The sequence below is a fragment of the Doryrhamphus excisus genome, linkage group LG16 (genome assembly GCF_037039965.1).
Source record: "Doryrhamphus excisus strain RoL-2023G ecotype Guam linkage group LG16, RoL_Dexc_Guam_v1.1, whole genome shotgun sequence".
Classification (NCBI taxonomy): domain Eukaryota; kingdom Metazoa; phylum Chordata; class Actinopteri; order Syngnathiformes; family Syngnathidae; genus Doryrhamphus; species Doryrhamphus excisus.
The window spans coordinates 15,593,921-15,617,245 of NC_136372.1; the positions used below are offsets into that span (position 1 = coordinate 15,593,921).

At 39.0% G+C, this 23,325-nt stretch overlaps 2 protein-coding genes across 3 annotated transcripts; both read left to right on the forward strand.

Annotated features, from left to right (window-relative positions):
- The first annotated feature begins 226 nt into the window (after window positions 1-226).
- Window positions 227-4,057, forward strand: antkmt (adenine nucleotide translocase lysine methyltransferase). 2 transcript variants are annotated; one of them, XM_058049721.2, is made up of 6 exons: window positions 227-385; window positions 682-845; window positions 1,143-1,247; window positions 2,365-2,505; window positions 2,619-2,669; window positions 3,158-4,057. In XM_058049721.2, the coding sequence occupies exons 2-6, from the start codon at window positions 684-686 to the stop codon at window positions 3,389-3,391; spliced, it is 693 nt and encodes a 230-aa protein (XP_057905704.2). In that variant the 5' UTR covers window positions 227-385; window positions 682-683; the 3' UTR covers window positions 3,392-4,057. The 2 variants fall into 2 exon arrangements, with proteins under 2 accessions (XP_057905704.2, XP_078653175.1); XM_078797049.1 differs by having other exon boundaries at window positions 246-265.
- A 201-nt stretch (window positions 4,058-4,258) lies between these two features.
- xpo6 (exportin 6) lies at window positions 4,259-22,247 on the forward strand. Its single transcript, XM_058049719.2, has 24 exons — window positions 4,259-4,967; window positions 6,515-6,605; window positions 7,155-7,267; window positions 8,787-8,984; window positions 10,427-10,586; window positions 10,720-10,797; window positions 11,874-12,396; window positions 13,599-13,725; window positions 13,945-14,054; window positions 14,133-14,241; window positions 14,344-14,436; window positions 14,556-14,625; window positions 14,729-14,888; window positions 15,933-16,025; window positions 16,224-16,368; window positions 17,098-17,247; window positions 17,351-17,540; window positions 17,614-17,769; window positions 18,376-18,490; window positions 19,043-19,214; window positions 19,290-19,451; window positions 20,107-20,205; window positions 20,289-20,519; window positions 21,454-22,247. Exons 1-24 carry the CDS (start codon window positions 4,965-4,967, stop codon window positions 21,553-21,555), a joined length of 3,450 nt encoding a protein of 1,149 aa, XP_057905702.2. The 5' UTR covers window positions 4,259-4,964; the 3' UTR covers window positions 21,556-22,247.
- The last annotated feature ends 1,078 nt before the right edge of the window (window positions 22,248-23,325 follow it).

Here is a 23,325-nt window from a genome sequence, read left to right on the forward strand (position 1 = left end):
AATAGCTTGTACTAATTACACTAGTTACACATTGACACAGATTAATAGTGTACATTTATGTATGTATCATATAACACTACATAATTATATTCTTTAATAATAATAATGATAGCCTGCCTGTGCCCGCAAAAAGTACTGTACATATCAAATGACGTCACACAACCGGAACCATAGTTGCTAAAACCGATGTTCCCTTCCAGACGGACGTACAGTGTTTGCAAGCGGACTTGTCCGTTCGGCTAATGTGTTCGTCTTTTAGGAGGAGGTCAATTGTTTTTAAACACGATTATGAGTTTAGATTTGGTAAATAATTATTTTATATTTAAAATATTTGTGAAATACATATTACGCTGTGGCTGGAAACCCTTCTTTGAAATATATTGAGGTAACATTTTATAATACTTAATACTTTATATTATATATACTTAATATTATAATAAGCACCACCGGCTATATTAGCATATATGGGCGAATAATAACATCGGAAGTAGATGTTTTATTTTTGTAGTTATGTTTACAGGTACCACGCCGTCAATATTTTTAATTTAACAGTACATAAGTAACATTTGTTGATGTAGTTGACTTGTAATAACTAATACTAATACCATGTATTGAAATTGACTAACAATATTGAGTCAGTTGATGATGTGTTGATTTTTTTTATTCAATATCCTAATGCAGAAATGGATGAAGATTCCCCAGATGAAGTACTTGCTGAGCTGAAAACAAGAGACCTCAGTGGCTGGGATGTTGCCCAGATTGCTGCTGGAACAGGCCTGGCTGTGTATGCTATGTGGGTAGGAGTCCTGCAGCCAGGCTTCCGGAAGGTTCCATTGAGATTACAGGTACGGTAATGGTTTAATTTCATTTGAACATGCATCAGATTACAATTGAATGCATCCCATAATCAGTTCACAGTTCCACATGTCCAAAAGGTGTAGGAAGAAGCAAAGCTTATTAAATCCTACCTTCCATCTGGTACTTTTGTACCAGATACCACTTTTGTACCTTTGTTTCTTGAATTGGCTCATCGTTGTGCATTGTTTGAGTTCCTTACTCAGGTATGGTGTATGACTATGTTGTTTGTACACAGTTTTGAGACATCCATCTTTTTCTAAACTGTTTTTAAAGATGTCTCCCAGGTACCTTACATACCTGCCAGTGAAGCTCAAGTGCGCAATGTGATGATGCTGCTAAGAGGTCGAAAGGGAGGCCTTGTGGATTTAGGATCTGGTGATGGACGCATAGTAAGTATATGTTATCTCTGCTGCTTTGTCTTGCACAAAACAGTATCCTTCACATTTTAAAACACTTTTATTAGAGTATATCTTGTGAACTGCATAGTAAAGTAATGCTAATGGTTTAATTTCATTTGAACATGCATCAGATTACAATTGAGTGCATCCCATAATCAGTTCACAGTTCCACATGTCCAAAAGGAGTAGGAAGAAGCAAAGCTTATTAAATCCTACCCCTCCATCTGGTACTTTTACAGTCAGTAACTGTTACATTTGTTCACTTCCTGCTTTCCATAATACAGTTTAAGTTTTTTTTTTTAAATAATGTACCTCATACCGAAGTACGAGGTGATATAATACCATCCAATGACATAATGTGTACCATAGTAAGTATCAATATAGTGATATATATAGCACATCATGACTGGTTCAAGACTCTTCATCCTTGTATTTTAGCAATTTACAATCAGTAACTGTTGCATTTGTTCACTTCCTGCTTTCCATAATACAGTTTAAGGTTTTTTTTTTTTTTTTTTTAATAATGTACCTCGTACCGAAGTACGAGGTGATGTGACCCTACAATGAGTACCATAGTACATGAGTACAATAATGGGTACCATAGTAAGTGTCAATATAGTGATATATATAGCACATCATGACTGGTTCAAGACTCTTCATCCTTGTATTTAGCAAACATCAACTGCTTGTATTGTTTCTTGAATTGGCTCATCGTTGTGCATTGTTTGAGGGTCTTACTCAATCCATTCCATAGTTTGATTCCACATACTGAAATGCTATGGCTTTTTAACGTAGTCCTAGCATATAAGTGTTTCAAATGTAGTTCTTCCCTGAGATCATATTTCTCCTCTCTTGTAGAGAGAGACATTTTTAGGTAATTGGTTGTTTTTAGCCTTATGCATTATATTAGCTGTTTGAAGATTAACTATATCAGCAAGTTTATCCACTAAAGTTTAGTGGATATGGTCCATTTACAGCTTGTATAGCTGCTTAGATTTACTATCCAATGTAAATGAGTCCGCACACAGTTTATTATTGTGTAAAAACTGCTGAAATGAGAGGAGTGTAGTCCTGATTGTTGAAGTTGTGTCACATCTTTAATGTTAAGGTTTTGGAGGCCTGTCGACAGGGCTTCACGCCTGCCGTCGGCTATGAGCTCAACCCTTGGCTTGTTCGTTTTTCTCGCTTCCATGCGTGGAGAGCAGGCCATCACGACAAAGTGTCCTACCGAAGAGAAGATCTTTGGAAGGTTTGATGTTTGTATTATGGCATTACGACACACTATTGATACTGTGAGGTTATGGCACCTCAATAAAGAAGTTATTGTGAAATATTTACAGACTGTTTTGTTTGTCCTTGCAGGTGGACTTAACAGAATGCAAGAACATTACTGTGTTTTTAGCTCCCAGCGTGGTGAGTCAAACAGTTAATCTAAATTAATCACGATTAATCACCATTTCAACTATTTGCCCTTTTTTACTGTATTATATAAGCAAAAATATACATGAGGCATGTTTATTTATATTAACAGCTCCCAATGAACTAAAAAATTAAATCAAAGTTTTTTAATAGTAGCAGAACATTTGAATCAAACTTCAGCTCTGTTATCATGAGCAATAAAGGGTTGCATTCAAAGACACCACGTAATATTTTTAAGTTGAATGCACTGTTTTAGTGTATATTGTATTTTATATTGGATTTACAAGCATACTTAACTGCAGCACATTGTACCTCTGCAGTAAATTACGGCACTTACTGCAATGTTCAGAGTGTCCCTGAATGCACCTCACTACTTCTCCCTATCACTCACACACAACTATGAAAAAGAGCTTGTGTTCTATTCGGGTCAATACACTAATATAATTTATTATTTTGTTGTACTGTTGCCATTTTCTGTGTAGCTTTCACTTCTGCAGGACAAAATGGAGGCTGAACTTCCCGATGATGCCTTAGTAGTCGCAGGCCGTTTCCCCCTCCCTGACTGGAAGCCGTGCCGAATTGAGGGACACGGGGTGGACCGAGCCTGGGCGTACAGCATGCAAGCACAAAGGCAGCACACTCCTAATAAAGATAAGAAGGACACGGCAACAGATGGAGATGTTAGCAATGGACAAGAGAAACATTTGACAACGTAGTGGACACTATACTTTTTATTCTATTTAAATATTAGTATTTTAAGGACATTTTATCAACTGAATGCAGCATGCGGGAATCCGTGTCTTACAAGGTACTGTAGAATTATGTGACAAAGTACAAGTCATTTCGTCTTGGAAAGAAATACATAATTTTGACTTATGAGTCTTCAGAATTTCTCAGAATTTTTTTTTTCAATCTGAAGCTTTGTGCGCACAAATTTGTCTCTAATGACAACAAATGTCGGCTTTTTCCATTGTGAATGAGTCAGTGTTCCAAAAGTACCTGTATTTTCGCCTACATAAAGGCCAGTATGCTTACATTATTTCCGTTTTTAATTGACGGAATGAGGGAAAAATTCCAGAAAAGGGAAAAAATATTTTTGTTTATTATAATTAGTCCCTGAGATGATTGGAAGCAACATTGATTTACATCCATGTTGTATTCTTTGCATGGGGAAAATTAGCACCACCTAGTGGACAATTTTTTATAAATAATGAAAGCCACAACACATATTGAAACAAATAATTGCATGTGTTAAGTTAAAGTAAATATGGGGTGATCAAAAATGACATGTTAAATGTTTTTAAATGTGACATTTTTGCTGTTAGGAACATATGTGTCAATTTTTGTGCAACTTTGCCATTTTAGGCTCATGTTAGTAACAGAGATGATAAAAAAAATAAAATCAATATGCTTTCGGCAAAGCACAAAATGTACTTGGGCTCTCATAATGGTTGATTACATGGCTATTTGTATGCTTATGCCGTCACATCACAGTGCCTGGACTTGAAGTGTTTTAATCTGAAATGTATTACCGGATGTAGGTGCTTTTAATGTACTCACTAACTTAACAGTACCGCATTAGGTTGGTTGAGCGCTGCTGCAAAAGAGGAAGTGGTGCGGTCTTAAACATATGCCTTGAAGTGGGCAATAACAAGCACCAGCGCGCTGAGCACACAAGACCAAATCAGCAGTTTATGACGCCGATGTGGACATTGGCAGGCTTTTAAATTTACAAACGATTACGTCAAGTTCCTGCGAGCGCCAGCCCTGGAAAGCATGTTGTCGACAAGCTAGCACACAGCCAACTAAAAATGATGCTTTCATCCTTCTCGAAAAGCTAGTGAGTTAGCCAATGCAACGTTAGCATTTTGGTCACTAAACCGTGACATTACTTGACGATTTAATAACATAAAAAGCTAACAAACGTTACAAATGTTTCCAGGGTTGGAACCAGTAGTGAATGTCGAAGGTGTTCCCGAAATGAAACGATAATGCACGTCAAATGTACATAGAATGGACTATTCAGCGCATGTTTAAGCTAGCAAGAAGTCGAGACGAAAAAAAGTAAATGTTTAGCATATTAAGCAAACAAAAAATTAGTCTTTTGGTCGTGGAGTCGCGAATTAAAGCGAGCGGACCATGACGAATCTCCTCTTCGGTTACGTTAGCCAGCAACACCTCAGCTAGCGCTAGCCGCAGTTTAGGCTAGCTCGGTAACTTAACGTTGGTTTATTACTGTAATTAATCCGAGACTAACTGAACCGAAGAGCGCAACTCAGGCAGACAAACATGGTAAGTGCAATTTTTCCACTAATTGTTCCCTTCTTGTACCGTTGTCGTCTTCCTGTCGCACATGCTAAATGCTAATATGGGGGGCTCTTGATTCAGAGTTTTGAAACAGGAAGAGCGAATTATTAGCTTTAAGGTATTTACATATGTGTGATTCCATGAAGCTAAACTGTGAATATAAATTCATGTAACGGTTTTTTTTTCCGAGTGCAAGTATTTGACGGGATTGTGACAGCTCAATAGGCCATTTCCACAACAAGACGCCCATCTTGCAAAACCAAACACTTCCTTGAGTAAGTAATATGTTGGGCTCCGGCAAGTTGTGGCTCATGTTAGGAATTTAGACCCGCATGCCACAGGAGCGGCCCTTTTTAAATGCCCAACTCTGCCTTATTCTATAATCCCGTGGATGTGGAATGATAATTATGAAAGACAATGTACTCTAATCACACTGGCATTGGATTTGCATCATTATTGTAGCTCTAATAATGGTAATGGTTTTATTCCATTCGTACATACATCAGATTACAATTGAATGCATCCCATAATCAGTTCCCAGTTCCACATGTCCAAAAGGAGTAGGAAGAAGCAAAGCTTATTAAATCCTACCCCTCCATCTGGTACTTTTACAATCAGTAACTGTTACATTTGTTCACTTCCTGCTTTCATAATACAGTTTTTATTATTATTATTATTTTTTAAATAATGTACCTCGTACTGAAGTACAAGGTGATATGACTATACAATGACATAATGGGTACCATAGTAAGTGTCAATATAGTAACTGTTACATTTGTTCACTTCCTGCTTTCCTAATATAATTTTATTTTAATTGTATTTTAAAAAATTTAACTTAATTTTATAATTTTTTTTTTTGTGTTTTTTTATTTTTTGTCATGTACCGAAGTACGCGGTGATATGAGCATCCAATGACATAATGTGTACCATAGTAAGTGTCAATATAGTGATATATATAGCACATCATGACTGGTTCAAGACTCTTCATCCTTGTATTTAGCAAACATCAACTGCTTGTATTGTTTCTTGAATTGGCTCATCGTTGTGCATTGTTTGACTTCCTTACTCAATCCATTCCATAGTTTGATTCCACATACTGAAATGCTATGGCTTTTTAACGTAGTCCTAGCATATAAGCGTTTCAAATGTACTTCTTCCCTGAGATCATATTTTTTAGGTAATTGGTTGTTTTTAGCCTTATGCATTATTTTAGCTGTTTGAAGATGAACTGTATGAGCAAGTTGAAGTATTTGTGATTTTAGAAATAAGGAGTTAGTGTGTTCCCTGTAGGCGCCGTTATGTATTATCCTTACTGGCCTTTTTTTGCAGTACATTTAGCGAGTGATTTCTGATTGAGAACAAATTTTACTTTGTTCAATACTGAAATATTAGGAAGTCAGTGCTGCAGTATTTTGCACATTACAAGCAAAACCATCAATTTCTTGATTTGTAGTCATAATGCTGTAATATCTATTTCATTTGTTATTGTTGCATGTAAATCAGCAGTGCCTTTATTGTTATCCATCCACCAGGCTTCAGAGGAGGCATCGCTGCGTGCGCTGGAGAGCCTGATGACAGAGTTCTTTCACAGCTGCACAACCAATGAAAGACAGAGAGAAATAGGTACGTGTGGTCCAAAACTGCTTCACTTCCTGACACTATTGTTCCTCTAAATTTAAAATTCCCATATTAAAGTACGTTTCAGCAATTTTAGTAAGTCTCAAATTCTTTCTCGCAATAGTGTATTGGCCAAAAATCTAGCCATGATGCTAGAATTTAATTTTTACATACTGCAATGCTGCAATGATGCCACATATCACATAGAACAAAACAAATGTCCAGCTGATGTATTTTTAAGATGTGTAGTGAAGCCTGCCTTTTAACGAAACTGCATGTTTGTCAGTTTGAGTGCCCCATCTCTCTTAAAGGGTAACAAACAAGTGAAGATTTGATATAAACAGGCTGTCGACTGTCAGAACTACATTAAAAATGTATTTTTGCGTATTAGAGGACCTTGAAATATCGCACAATGACATGAAAGAACCTACAACAGCATTTGCTTTTGTAACACCACTTCCTCTGCCGTGATGCGTTGCTTTCTTGTGTGTTGCATCGCTCGGTACACCTTTTGGTGGCGATGCGTGATGATTGCTACTTCCTTGTTTCTTGCAGAAGAGTTGCTGAATAACTTTGCGCAGCAAACTGGAGCGTGGCGCCACTGCTTGTTCTTCCTCTCTAATACTCGGAACGAGTACGTCATGATGTATAGTCTCACAGTATTTGAAGTAAGTCCCCATTTTATGAACCCAGCTACACAGTGTTGATTTGAAATGTGATTCATGCACAAAAAGACATGCTTAAATTAAGGATGTGTTCATACTTGTCAGGTTTAGTTGGTCTGATGGAAACAATATCATTTAGATCAGTGGTTCTCGGCTGGGGTGGGGGATCGCAGACAACAAGTCCAAAATGACGCTCATATGTCATATACAACTGATGTCTGACTTATTTTGCAGTAAATATGAGCAATATTTTAGCAGTCATCACATCGATGCTAGGTAAAACTTAAACTACGACAGAAATGTTTTGCACATGGTTGATTATTTATTCCTTTTAAAGTTGATAATGGCGTTTAAATGTGTGTTTAAGAAAGCTGAATCCTACTGTGGTCCGTGTTTACATTTCAATAAATATTTGTTTAAACTTGAGACCTGTAATATTTGTTATCATTGTCATTTTTTCATGTAAATTGAGGGAGCAAAAGCAATATCAGCCCAAGCGAAATCGGCCATTGGCTAAGGGTGATGGGGGAAAAAAATCGGTCAATCCCTAGTGTATACGTTAATTGCACAGTTACATGTAAAATGTCTGATTTTGTGGTATTTTTGATATTTAAATTTTAAAGAGACCCTGGCTGCAGCAGCACCCGCTGCTTGTTTTTTTTGTCTTATTATTCTCTGGCAGACCAGAGGGTGTTGACAAAGGTAATGTATTTGTGTTGGTCCAAATGTATTTGTGGCGGCCAAACAAAGAGCTGCAACAATGAATCGAAGAATCAGTTATCCAATGACCTTTGAAAACAGTTATACACATGTTTTTCTGTTTTTCTGATACATTGAGGACCAAACCACTACCTGTTAATGTTCGAAATTACCACTTTTATCTGTTTGTATGTGTTATATTATTATTTTGATGTTCATTCATTCATTCATTTTCTACCGCTTTTCCTCACGAGGGTCGCGGGGGGTGCTGGAGCCTATCCCAGCTGTCTTCGGGCGAGAGGCGGGGTACACCCTGGACTGGTCGCCAGCCAATCACAGGGCACATATAGACAAACAACCATTCACACTCACATTCATACTTATGGACAATTTGGAGTCGCTAATTAACCAAACATGTTTTTGGAATGTGGGAGGAAACCGGAGTACCCGGAGAAAACCCACGCATACACGGGGAGAACATGCAAACTCCACACAGAGATGGCCGAGGGTGGGAATTGAACCCTGGTCCTCCTAGCTGTGAGGTCTGTGCGCTGACCACTTTTTCCTGTTTAATTTCTGGTTTAGAATATGGTGATTTAGGGCCTAGCTAAGTACTCAATTCATTGAAAGAACAAGCTTCAGATTAATCAACTAAGTGTTAACGTCACATGTGTGACCCCCCCCCCCCCCCATACCATATATTAACTCTGGTCTAAGCAACCAACACAGCCTGAGATGATGGATTAATAGCCACCAAGTGCCCCGAAAGCCCACGTTTTTTTTCCCCTCAATTTTATAATCGCAATGTCCTCTTGACTTTCAGAACCTGGTCAACAAGATGTGGATCGGTGTTGCGTCACAGGACAAGATGGAGATTCGTAACTGTTTGCCCAAACTCCTACTTGAACAGCACAAATCAGTGCCCTATTTCATCCGTAATAAACTCTGTAAAGTCATCGTGGACATCGGCCGCCAAGATTGGCCGATGTTCTACCATGATTTCTTTACAAACACGCTTCAGGTAAGTCCAGCTGATGCTCTTAAAGGGGACCTTTTATGCTTTTTTCCGTAAATGTAGTTAGACTGTTGTATTCTTGTTTTAAACGATGCCAAAGTTTCAGATAATGAGGTTTGCACATTTGGAAGTGAGCCCTGAAAGAAGTTTGGAATGGCTCAAAACGCTCGGTTTGAAAAGGCGTGGTAAAGCTGTTCCTTTGTGATGTCACAGAGGGGCGGGCTTCCTTCTACTGTTTTGGCAGGAAGCGCAAATTAAAGGAAATAAAACTGGAATAGGTGCAGATGCTGGAACATCTAACAAGTTTTCTGTGCATGTTATTGTGTCTAGCTGCTCTATCAGACCACAATTCAATACAAAGAAAAACGAGCATAAAATACTGTTTTGGCAGGAAGCGCAAATTAAAGGAAATAAAACTGGAATAGGTGCAGATGCTGGAACATCTAACAAGTTTTCTGTGCATGTTATTGTGTCTAGCTGCTCTATCAGACCACAATTCAATACAAAGAAAAACGAGCATAAAATACTGTTTTGGCAGGAAGCGCAAATTAAAGGAAATAAAACTGGAATAGGTGCAGATGCTGGAACATCTAACAAGTTTTCTGTGCATGTTATTGTGTCTAGCTGCTCTATCAGACCACAATTCAATACAAAGAAAAACGAGCATAAAATACTGTTTTGGCAGGAAGCGCAAATTAAAGGAAATAAAACTGGAATAGGTGCAGATGCTGGAACATCTAACAAGTTTTCTGTGCATGTTATTGTGTCTAGCTGCTCCATCAGACCACAATTCAATACAAAGAAAAACGAGCATAAAATACTGTTTTGGCAGGAAGCGCAAATTAAAGGAAATAAAACTGGAATAGGTGCAGATGCTGGAACATCGAACAAGTTTTCTGTGCATGTTATTGTGTCTAGCTGCTCTATTAGACCACAATTCAATACAAAGAAAAATGAGCATAAAATACTGTTTTGGCAGGAAGCGCAAATTAAAGGAAATAAAACTGGAATAGGTGCAGATGCTGGAACATCTAACAAGTTTTCTCTGCATGTTATTGTGTCTAGCTGCTCTATCAGACCACAATTCAATACGAAGAAAAATGAGCATAAAATACTGTTTTGGCAGGAAGCGCAAATTAAAGGAAATACAGCTGGAATAGGTGCAGATTCTGGAACATCTAACAAGTTTTCTGTGCGGGTTATTGTGTGTAGCTGCTCTATAGGCCACAACTCAATACAAAGAAAAATGAGCATAAAAGGTCCCCTTTAAGACTCACTACAACTCCCAGAGGTTATATACAAAATAGACCTTGCAGCAAATATACCAAAATCTGTAACTCCAACATGTTTTTAATTGTCTTTACACATAGAACACACATTTTGTTATTTTCTCAGTCACAATTGTAAGCATAAAACGTAAAATATTGCAATCTCTTTGTCATATGCAGTTAATCCAGTCGCCAGCTTTGGCGCCATTAGGCCTGGTGATGCTGAAAACCACATCTGAGGAACTGGCATGTCCTCGGGAAGACTTGAGCGTCGCCAGGAAAGACGAGCTGCGTAAACTGCTGCTGGATCAGGTACCGACAGTGCTTGGACTGTTGACAGGTATGGGAAACCTTTTTTTTTTTGTTATCTTGCCGAAATTATCATCCACATATGTGGAGTGTTTTGATTATCGGCCACAGTGCTGTAACGAATAAACAATAACTGGGGTTTCATGTCACATGTTGATTTGCAGGCATCCTGGAGACTTACTGGGACAAGCACAGCATCACTGCTTCCACGCCGCCACCCTCACCCACCTCAGGAGAAAGTGGTGAGTGGATTCTCTCAGGAGTACAGAAGGGGGTGGCCAAACATTTTCATATAGAGAAATTAAAAGGATGCAGGGGTCATGCTGCTGCATTTTGTATGTACTAAATGTAAGTCAATATATGCTAAGATATTAGCAGATAATAATAATAATTATTATTAATTATTAATATTAATTATTATTTTGTATCATTATATTATAATAATAAGTAATTGTTATTTATGATTATATAATAATATTTGTTATTAATAATAATTATTATTATTTGTTATTAATAATAATAATTATTATGGTCATTATGACACTTGTCAAAGATACTAAATGTAGGTCAATATATTTTGTATCATTATATTATTATAATAATAAGTAATTGTTATTTATTATTATATAATAATTATTATTTGTTATGAATAATTATTATTATTATTAATAATAATAATAATACATTTTATTTCAAAGTGCCTTTCAGGACACCCAAGGTCGCTGTACAGGAGATATATAAAATACAATTATTTGTTATTAATAATAATTATTATTATGGTCATTATGACACTTGTCAAAGATACTAAATGTAGGTCAATATATGCTAAGATATTAGCTAATAATAATTATTTATTATTATGAATTATTAATAACAATAATTATTATTTATTATATTATAATAATAAATAATAATTGTTATTATCATGATATTAATAAATAATAATAGTTATTGTTATATAAATAAACAATAAACATTATTTATTATTATAATAAAATAATTATAATTATTAATTAATAATAATATAGTTTTATTATTATAATAAATAATAATAATAACAATACTAATAATAATAATAATAATACTAATAATAAATAATTATTATTATTATTACGTATATTAGCAACAGCTCCATTTTACCAAACAGCCACAACAGAGACGTGTATGTTGTTTCCAGTTTTGGGTTTATGGTCATTATGACACTTTTTTGTTTTGGTCACTAAAAAGCAAAAGATATTGTGAGGTTTTGTCACATTTGGTGAGCTCTCGAATCCGGGGTTTTGTGCAACTAACCACTGTAGTGTCTTTAATCTTCCAGTGGAACTTCTGGGCACATTGTTTCAAGGCAGCCAATACTCAAAGCTCCTCTGCCAGCCCATGGCAGCACTGGACCACGAGAGCCAGCAGCTCTGCTGTCTTGTTCTGGAGTGTTTAGCTCACCTGTTCAGCTGGATCCCGCTGTCCACCAGCATCACACCCACCCTGCTGGCGTCAATCTTCCACTTTGCACGTTTTGGCTGCGATCTTCGGACAAAGGCCAAGTCGGGGTTCCTCATCTCCTCCACCTCGTCGTCTTCTAACGGGCAGCTCAATGCCGGCACGGTGCCGCCCACGTCGAATGGAGGAAGCCGGCAGGTTGAGAGCAGCAAGGTGGATCGTTCCCGCCTCGGCGTGCTCGCCATGACCTGCGTCAATGAACTGATGTCTAAGAACTGCGTGCCGGTGGATTTTGAGGAGTACCTGCTGCGAATGTTCCAGCAGACCTTCTTTCTTCTGCAGAGGCTCACTCGCGAGAATAACGCTCACACGGTCAAGAGTCGTCTTCAGGAACTTGATGAGAGGTTTGTTTGAACATTTTTACTGTGTGATTCTACTTGGTAGTATTTTGTGTATTGTGTATTTTGGTTCCACTCTAGTCAAACATAACAAACACACCAACCCTACACATGACTTCATGGAGAAACATCACGTCAGTCACATGCGTATCATGTTAACATCCTCTTTCTGTTTTATCGAAACCTTTTTTTAACATTATTTATATCGTTCTACTTGAGCAAGGGGTGTCCAAAATGTGGCCTGTAGCTTTTTTTGTGTGTATTGGCCTGTGGCACATTTTAAAAGTAATATTAAGAGGAAAAATATTAAGAGGAGAATAATGTAATAAAAACATTTTAGTAGCATAATGTTGAAATATTTTGAAAAATCAGCTGTATTAAAGAGGAAATATTAAGAGAATAATGTAATAAAACATATTTTAGTAGCATAATGTTGAAATATTTTGAAAAATCAGCTGTATTAAAGAGGAAATATTAAGAGAATAATGTAATAAAAACATTTTAGTAGCATAATGTTGAAATATTTCAAAAAATCAGCTGTATTAAAGAGGAAATATTAAGAGGAGAATAATGTAATAAAAACATATTTTAGTAGCATAATGTTGAAATATTAAAGAAAAAACTTAAATATCGTAAAATGAAATGCAAACAACAGAAAAAAGGTTTGGACACCCTTGTATTGATACTTCACTGATCTTGAACTGGGCTGCACGGCGGTCGAGTGGTTAGCGCACAGACCATAGGAGGTCATAGGAGTGTAAAGGTGACTATAGGGATGCTATTTCATGTCTAGAGGGCTCTAATGTTAAAGTCTATTTGGAAGGTCATAAACGTTAACGTGCAGGCCTCACAGCTAGGAGACCCGAGTTCAATCCCACCCTCGGCCATCTCTGTGTGGAGTTTGCATGTTCTCCCTGTGCACGCGTGGGTTTTCTCTGGGTACTCCGGTTTCCTCCCACATTCCAAAAACATGCTAGGTAAATTAGCGACTCCAAATTGTCCATAGGTATCAATGCGAGTGTGAATGGTTGTTTGTCTATATGTGCTCTGTGATTGGCTGGCCACCAGTCCAGGGTGTACCCCGCCTCTCTGGGATAGGCACACGGCCGTGACCCCCCTTAAACTACTCCATCCTCTTGAAAGCAGTCATACTTATGTGTTTTACTATCATAAACTTTAACCAAATTTTTCCTTCTTTCTTCTGACAGTTACTTGGAAAAATTCACCGATTTCCTGCGCCTGTTTGTCAGTGTTCACTTGAGGCGGATTGAGTCCAGTCCTCAGTTTCCAATAGTAGAGTTTCTTGCTCAGCTTTTCAAGTACACCTTTAACCAGGTAAGAACACACTGAAATTTAATTTTTCTTTTTAAAATTTTTTACAATAAAAAAATAAATAAATAAAGTACCCCCAGCATGTTTTGATTTTCAGTATGTGACCCTCGGTGGAAATAATTTGGATGCACCTTGTTTACAGCTTGATGGTGGCTACTGTCATGTGATCGCTCCTCTACAGTTCAAATAAGAAGCATTTGTGTTTTTATGCTGTTTTTCCAGCCAACTCATGAGGGCTACTTTGCCTGTTTGGATATATGGAGTGTCTTTTTGGATTTTCTCACAACTAAAATCAAAAGCAGACTCTCCGACAGAGAAAGTGTTCTCGACAGGTAAGTTGAGTTAAAAAAAAATAAGTTCCATTCAACCATTTTTCTACAATCACCAATTTTTTTGTTGTATGGTTCCAGGTACAAAGATGCCTTAGTCCTTCTGTTGAGGGAAGTTCTAAATCGCATCCAGTTCCGATACAATCAAGCTCAATTGGAAGAGCTGGATGATGAGACGTTGGATGATGATGTAAGAGCACGCACACACGCTTGCGTCCAAGTTTATTTTTGTAAAGAAACTTCTTAAAAGGCGAATCTTTCAATGTCACTTTATTTGCGACTATAACCATAGCAACAGACTGAATGGCAAAAGTACCTGCGTCAGAGTCTGGAGGTGGTTGCTAAGGTGATGGAGCTTCTTCCTTCGCATGCGTTCACTACTTTGGTAAGAAATCTTAACTGGGTTTATTATCAGTGAATGACGTTAACTTAAAAAATGACATTTGATAACGCTATGTTGTTATAACCTGAATGCTTACCTGTCCTTTTTTGCCCCCTCACAAGTTTCCAATCCTTCAAGAAAACCTGGATGTGTACTTGGGACTGCAGCAGTTTATTGTCAGCACTGGCACAAGTAAGACATACCAGTTCTTTCCATCATTCTGACTGGGCTTGATCCTGGTCCCTGGACAGGAAAATGTCGTCACAAGCTAACAACGGTGTTGTCATTATTCCAGGTCGGAGACTAAATATCACAGCTGAGAATGACTGCCGTCGACTCCACTGTTCTCTCAGGGACCTCAGCTCCCTTCTCCAAGCCGTTGGACGTTTGGCCGAACATTTCATAGGGGAGATTTTTGCTTCGCGTTTCACTGACGCCCTTGCAGTGGTGGAAAGGTCAGTCCGAGCTAACCTTTCTAGAATATTAACCCTCCTCTTGCGACCAGTTTTACATTTGAATGCATAAAAAGAATCACATAACATTTGTTTACTGCATTAAGGCTTTTTGACTTTGTCAAGAAACTCTATTTCAACAAAATAAACCGAAAAAATAATTTTTACTACATTTTAAAATGGTCTGGTTGAAATTATGACCACTGTATTGTTAGGGTCGGTTTCTACCCGGTTATAATATGACTAAAAAGCAATATTTTGCGCCACAACTGAAATCATAAGTGTACAATTAGTGTACAATTAGCCAACACAATCATCATGTAAGCTTCAGGGGATTCTCATTTTGACCGCTTTTCCAGTATACATGTGATGTGAATTCACTCATTTGATTGGCTGATTTTCACATTTACAATTTGGATCATGGAAAGAATGGCCAGAAGTACAGTGAACCAAGATCTGGACCTGTTCTGCATTTTGATTTCAGTTTATTCTAAAGTTCTGTTGCTGAAAACATTAACTTTTTCTACCTTTTCTTGACATTAATATATATGGGTCAAAATTCACCCCAACACCATAGATGTTTTTTAGTGATTAATACTAAAATGAGAAAATAAATAAAACTAATTGATTTAAGAGATAATAGCAATGGGAACAAAATAACCTTCAATTCATTAATATGATTCTTTTGAGGTTCATTTTACCATTTTTGGAAATTGAAATTGAGGAGTATAGTGACAAAAAAAGGCCTGCATGCCCACAACAAAAGAATTAAAACCAACATTTTCACGGATGAGGAAGCCTAAGAAGGTAACCAAGACATGAGAACCAAATTTGATGGTAACTTATTGTTTTTAGTGTATTTTATAGCTGATTTAATACATGGCTCAAAACCGACCCGGTAACATAATGATACTAGAAAGCTAACACAAGAGGAAGGTTAAACCGTAACTTGCCTAATATTTGGATTTGTAAGGTGGCTACAATTGAAACATTGTTAAAAAATATTATTACATTTTATAGATAAACTTTAAATATGATTTATTTCAGGCTGGTTGAAGTGACTTGCTACGGCTCTCAGATCAGCTTATACGACCTGGAGACTGCTGTGCCTTCTGTACTCAAACCAGACCTCATAGATGTGTAAGTATTCACAACCAATTAAAGGTCTTTTTTTTTTTTCATTTAAAGTGTTTCGTGACAATTCTAGGGTTCCCCAAGTCAGTAAAAGGAAACCAAATATTTACTGAATTTTTGGGTTCAACAGCAAATTTTACGTCGACTTTAAAAGCGCTAATGTAAATCCCAGTCAGTTATGTTCAAGATGCATGTGTGTTGCAGACATGCGCAGGCCCTTGCTGCTCTGCAAGCCTACTCACATTGGCTGGCACAGTTCTACAGTGAGGTCCACGCTCAAAACCAGAGCCAGTTTGTCACCCTCATCACATCTGCAGTCGATGCCAGTAGCCCGCTCATCACTGCAAAGGTAACTTCCTGAATGCTCTTTTTCTGAGTGTGTCTCAGTCATGAAGTATGCATTATTATCACATACTACAGTATTAATTGGCAGTAACAGTATTAATATCTGTACACTAGAAACCGCCCATGAATGATATGGGAAAATGCCGAAATGATACTGTGTCAAAGCCCAGGGCAGTGATACTGATAAAATATAGAGTTTAACCATGTCCAGTATCAGCCCTTGTAGCTGTCCACTCAGAGCGCCCTGCTCTGGTATCGTGCCCGTGAAACAACCAATCAGACAACAGCACACGAGTGCTTAGTGCCTAGTGCTTCTCCAGTCACCATAAAAACCCAAACTTGATTAATGGCACATTAATTGTCAGACATTGATAAAATTGACTGTTGATAAAATATTATTGTTGAAATATTTTTGCAATTGTTGTGTTTACACTGTTTAGATATAATACATGTAATAAACTGAACATTTTCTGGAAACAAAATGGTCTTTTGATTAAATAGTACGTGATAATAAGCTCATGATTAAATAATAAGGTCATCACATGGTTTGTCTGGTATCATGTGATAACCTATAATTATGTAAAATTATACAGATTGTGTATGCATTCATTGTCAACTTTAACAAAAGTATTAGTGGAATATAATATCAGAGTAGGGTAGGGTTCATAAAGTTAGCATTATCCAAGGTCAATACCGACATTTTCTTCGATTTTGCCTGCAAATGTGAACGCAGGTACCAGAAAAGTTACTGCTGTCGGCGTGTCACCTGATGATCTCGATAACCTCCACGGTGCGACCTGTGTTCTTGGTGACGATGCCAGCCGTTCAAAACATCTTCAACCTCATTACTGCTGAGAATCAGACCCGCAGGCTCCCCCCCGAGGTGAGTACGCGGTGCCGCCTCTGCACATCCCCATGTCCGACTCGCTCGCTGCAAGGTTGTATTCGATGCTTTTGTGTGTGTGTGTGTGTGTGTGTGTGTGTAGGCTCACTTGCTGGTGTGTCGGGCTTTATCCAACATGCTGCTGCTCCCGTGGCCAAATTTACCGGAGAACGAGCAGCAGTGGCAAACGCGCTCCAGCAACCACGCCAGCCTGCTGGCGGCCCTCACCCGGGAATATCGTATGTTGAGAGGGACGGTGAACGTCACGCCACGGCGACCTGAAGTGCACGCATGTAAGTATTTCTTTCTTCAGACAGTCGTGCTTTCTCCTGCCTTGACACTTTTTTTTTTTCTCTCCTCCACTAGTGAAAGCGGTGATCCAGCAGAGCTTGTCGGTGCTCAGAGATATAGTGGACAGCATCTCCGGGGAATCCACCAAATCCCGTCAGATCTGTTATCAGAGTCTGCAGGAGTCAGTCCAAGTGTCCCTCAGCCTTTTCCCAGTGTTTATTCAGCAGCCAGGTCAGTATGTCTTGTTTTACAGCAATTCCTCGCCACTTGGCGCTTTAAATTTTGCAGCTTCACTCAACATTTTTCAGAAATATATAAATATAATAAAAGTCTTATTTAGACATAGACTTTCTTTATTGTCATTGCACAATAACACAGCAGTGAATTGCCAACGAAATGTCGTTGCCTGGCTCCCATGTAATAATAATGTGGAGAATAAATAGATTACATCAAATATGAACAACAACGTACAGCGTAAATGATTTGTACAAATATTTTTAATTAATTTATGTCTTATATGGCTGATCTAGCTCCTATATTTGGTAATACGAGTGCAAAGATGACTATAGGGGTGTTATTTAATGTTGGAGGGCTCTAACCATGTCATGCAAAACAGCTTTTTCAATATTGATATCAATGTATATATTATATATTATATATATCATGTCTAGATCGCTCTAGGTTTTCTCTGCTCTTAACTACAAATATATTCCATGTTTACATAAGTAATCCTACTTTGTGGAAGTTACTTATCACAGTTGGGTCCGGAACCTATTTTTCATTTTTTTTGGTCAATTTTTCATTGTCAGTCTTGTTGACGGTCACTTCTGCTTTCAGATGTGACGGATGAGATGTTGGCCTTCTTCTTGACGCTGTTTCAGGCGTTGCGAGTCCAGATGGGCGTTGCCTTCACCGGACAGATCATCCACACATTCCTCAGCTTGTTCACCAGGTTAAACAACAGGAATCTCTTGTTTTTAGTCTGACTGCATTATGAATGGGCATTCTAACAAATGCACTAGTGATGGGGGGGGGGGGGGGGGGTTCAGTTGTAGGTGACAGACAGTATAGTTGTCCCTCTTATATCTAATAATAAAGACCTCAAACAATGCACAACAATGAGCCAATTCAAGAAACAATACAAGCAGTTGATGTTTGCTAAATACAAGGATGAAGAGTCTTGAACCAGTCATGATGTGCTATATATATCACTATATTGACACTTACTATGGTACCCATTATGTCATTGGATGGTCATATCACCTCGTACTTCGATGTGAGGTACATTATTAAAAAAAAAAAAACTATTATGGAAAGCAGGAAGTGAACAAATGTAACAGTTACTGATTGTAAAAGTACCAGATGGAGGAGTAGGATTTAATAAGCTTTGCTTCTTCCTACTCCTTTTGGACATGTGGAACTGTGAACTGATTATGGGATGCACTCAATTGTAATCTGATGCATGTTCAAATGAAATCAAACCATTACCATGTTTATATTTCAGGGAACAGCTGGCAGCCAGTATTTTGCAGGAGGGCAGTGCAGGGTGTCGGGTGGTGCAGAAGTTCCTAAAAATCCTACAAGTGGTGGTGCAGGAGCCCGGTCAGGCTTTCAAACCGTTCCTCCCCAGCATCCTGTCTCTGTGCATGGAGCAGGTCTACCCCGTGGTGGCAGAGGTCGGTTGGGGACTTCATCTCGGTTCATACCTGCTGTCAGTGATACCGTACATTGACATTTGTGTCTTTTAACAGCGCTCCTCCCCTGATGTCAAAGCAGAGATGTTCGAGTTGCTATACCAAATACTTCACCAAAACTGGAGGTACTTCTTTAAAACTTCCATTTTAACAAGTGTCCAAAGAGGAGCCCCGGAAGACGCCATGGAGAACGAGGCGCAGTTCACTGCTGCCATGCAGGTGTGTGTGTGTGTGTGCTCACATGCATTTTGCATTTTTATTAATTACATCACTTTTGTCATAATCTTTTTCTCTGTTCTGTGATAAGTGAATGTCCGCAAAGTATGATTCCTTATTTACAAATGCAATATTTTTGTTGTTAGAGCATAGAAAGTCAATTTACGACCTTCTAACTATGGTTTTTAAACATTATTAGAGCCTGCTAGACCTGAAATAACACCCCTATAGTCATCTTTACACTTGTATTACCCAATATATGAGATATCATAAGAAAAAATCCATTAATAATCCATTTGAGACTGAAGAAGACCTGTGGTGCTGTTTTTGCGGTGCTCAGGGGGGCTGGGTGGAGGCCAGACAGGAAGTGACATCAGGTGTTCAGAGTTGAGCTTTGGCTTGGCGTGGCTTCGGCCTTTTGGTGCCACTTAATTTTGGTGCCTGGTAATTTAAACCTGCAATAAAAGCCTGTTATTGCATTCCGAACTAACATTTATGAATGCGTCTTCTGAATGCTTTATATTTGTATTTTAGGTAATTTTGCTGTTTTTATGATTGAAAATGTTTCTATATACGTAGGCAATATATAGGTAAAATTTGCTTTAAAAAAAAAAAAAGTAGCAAATTGTAAGCAATCTGTCTTCATTGTCTGCACCAGGCGTTTGGACAGTCTTTCCTGCAGCCGGACATCCACATCTTCAAGCAGAACCTGTCTTACTTGGAATCTCTCAACAGCAAGCACAAGTTGTATCACAGAGTAAGTGGCCAGCAGTTCCGCCCGTATTAAAGCTCCGACACGTTCGTGTCCCTTTTTAATCCCGCTCGTTCCTCCTTGCTTAGAAGCTTTTCCGGACCTCCATGCTCTTCCACTTCATCAACGTGCTGCTCCAGGTTCTTCTCCACAAAAGTCATGACCTCCTCCAGGAGGAAATCACTCTGGCCATCTACAACATGGCCTCCGTGGACTTCGATGCCTTCTACTCCGCCTTCATGCCAGAGTTCCTCAACGGCTGCCAGGGCGTGGACACCAACCAACGAGCTGTCCTAGCACGGAACTTCAAGCTAGAACGGGTAAGAATCAACATACTGGAGTATAGTGGAGCACACACACACACACACACATATGTACGCACGCACATACACACATATGTACGCACGCACACATATACACATGTACATGTACACACACACACACACACACGTACGCACACATGTACATGTACACACACACACACACACATGTACGCACACATGTACATGTTTGCACGCACACACACATACACATGTACATGTATGCACGCACGCACACACACATACACATGTACATGTATGCACGCATGCACACACACATACACATGTACGCACGCACGCACACACACACACACACATATACACATGTACATGTACGCACGCACGCACACACACATACACATGCACGCACGCATATACACGTATACACATGTACGTGTACGCACGCACACACACATATACACATATGCACACACATGTACGCACGCACGCACACACATGTACGCACGCACATATACACATGTACGCACGCACATATACACATGTACGCACACACATATACACATGCATGCACGCACGCACATATACACATGTATGCACGCACGCACGCACACACAAACGCACGTATGCACGCACGCACATATACACGTACGCACGCACGCACGCACGCACATGTACAAACACATGTACACACATACGCACACACATGTACGCACACACACACGTACGCACATATATATATATATATATATATATATATATATATATATATATATATATATATATATATACACATGTACACACACACACACATATATATATATATATATCCATATACACACACATATATAAACATATATATATATACACACACAGTTTGAGTATACTTCCTCGCATATTGCAATGACTAAGGCCCAACAATGGCCAACACGGGCTACTAACACTGCTGCTGACATGTTTTGCTTTCTTTGTAAAGGACCTACCTTCGTTCACTCAAAGTGTGCAGCGCCTGGTGAACGACCTTCGCTACTACCGACTGTGTAACAGCAGCCTGCCCACCGGCACCATCAAGCTTTAGCGCGACTGAACCACTTGACAATTCACACCGGGGGACGTTCAAGGACCGCCCGTGCTGACCACTTAACTCGACACTCCAAACTCTCCCCAGCTTTGGATCACGCGTTCAAGGTTTTTAGGAAAGTTGAGGATGCTGCTGTTTCACCTTGATTTCTACTGTAGACATGTGGCGCATTCTTCTTCTTGTTTTTTAAAGCGGAGCCCACCGTACGTGTCGCTGATGAATCATCGGCAGGAACTTTGAATCTGGTCGGGTCAGATCTGGACCAGTCTGAGCCAGGCCTTCTTTCCCTGGCCTCGGCCACAACGCCGAGCCCCCCGGGACTGAGCACTTTCGACTCATTTTTTGAGTTTTTAAATGTCTGCTTGTATTCATTTTTTTTTTTTTTTGCCTTCAGGTTTTTTCATCTCCAAAGGAGACAGACTCAACTTAAGATCTTTTCATATCATTCCATTCTGAAAAGGAGAAAACTTGCTTCATTTAATAAAGTGCTTTTTTTAGTAAAAGTTCAATTAGACTTTTTGTAATATTATTTATAAAAGACTTTTTCCTCACGCTTTTATTATATGTATTGATGGCGAGAACACTGTTTTTGAACCCATTCAATTTTTGTAGCAATACGTTAGAACCTGGCGGCACGGCGGTCGAGTGGTTAGTGCACAGCTAGGAGACCAGGGTTCAATTCCACCCTCGGAGTTTGCATGTTCTCCCCGTGCATGCGTGGGTTTTCTCCAGGTACTCCGGTTTCCTCCCACATTCCAAAAACATGCTAGGTTAATTAGCGACTCCAAATTGTCCATAGGTATGAATGTGAATGGTTGTTTGTCTATATGTGCCCTGTGATTGGCTGGCCACCAGTCCAGGGGTGTACCCCGCCTCTCGACCCAATTCAGCTGGGATAGGCTCCAGCACCCCCGCCACCCTTGTGAGGATAAACGGTAGAAAATGAATGAATGAATGAATATTATTAGCGGCTGCACGGTAGACGAGTCGTTAGCATGCAGGCGTCACAGCTCGGCGACCCAAGTTCAATACCACCCTCGGCCATCTCTGTGTAGAGTTTGCATGTTCTCACTGTGCATGCGTGGGTTTTCTCCATGTACTCCGGTTTCCTCCCACATTCCAAAAACATGCTAGGTTAATTAGCGACTCCAAATTGTCCATAGGTATGAATGTGAGTGTGAATGGTTGTTTGTCTATATGTGCCCTGTGATTGGCTGGCGACCAGTCCGGGGTGTACCCCGGCCTCTCGCCCCAAGACAGCTGGGATAGGCTCCAGCACCCACTGCAACCCTCGTGAGGAAAAAGCAGTAGAAAATGAATGAATGAATGGACGTCAGAACCCAAAGAGGACCAGAAATTGTGTCTTTTTCTTTAGTTTTGATGAAGATCAAACATTTTCTTAAGTTTGATGTCACTGGAAAGACTTGCATTTAACCAGCAGGTGGTAGGTATGTGTTAGAAGTGGAGCTAAGGTTAATTATACTCTCTGGTAATTAACCCTGATTACAATCACTGCCTCTTCTCTGAAAATGAGCTGCTTGATTTAGCCATAAAGTTAAAAAGTATCAACAAAAATTGTGCAGTATTTTTACTTTCAGATGCCGGATGGGATACAGTGTGGCCATCTCAGACAAGGAAGAGCTTTAGCTTTCAATTATTAATGAAAGATTTAACTGTTCGACTCCCAGCAGGGGTCTGTGACCACCTTTAGCCCACATCAAATACTACATGGGACAGTCAATTAGAAAATAACAAGCACTTCTGGCA

Coding starts and splice junctions, on each gene's coding strand:
- xpo6 (XM_058049719.2), top strand. Junction 10,587..10,719: donor AGTGCTTGGACTGTTGACAG/GTATGGGAAACC, acceptor GTTGATTTGCAG/GCATCCTGGAGACTTACTGG. Junction 14,437..14,555: donor CGCATGCGTTCACTACTTTG/GTAAGAAATCTT, acceptor CCCCCTCACAAG/TTTCCAATCCTTCAAGAAAA.
- antkmt (XM_058049721.2), top strand. CDS start 684: ATGGATGAAGATTCCCCAGATGAAGTACTTGCTGAGCTGAAAACAAGA. Junction 846..1,142: donor AGGTTCCATTGAGATTACAG/GTACGGTAATGG, acceptor GATGTCTCCCAG/GTACCTTACATACCTGCCAG. Junction 1,248..2,364: donor GATCTGGTGATGGACGCATA/GTAAGTATATGT, acceptor TTTAATGTTAAG/GTTTTGGAGGCCTGTCGACA.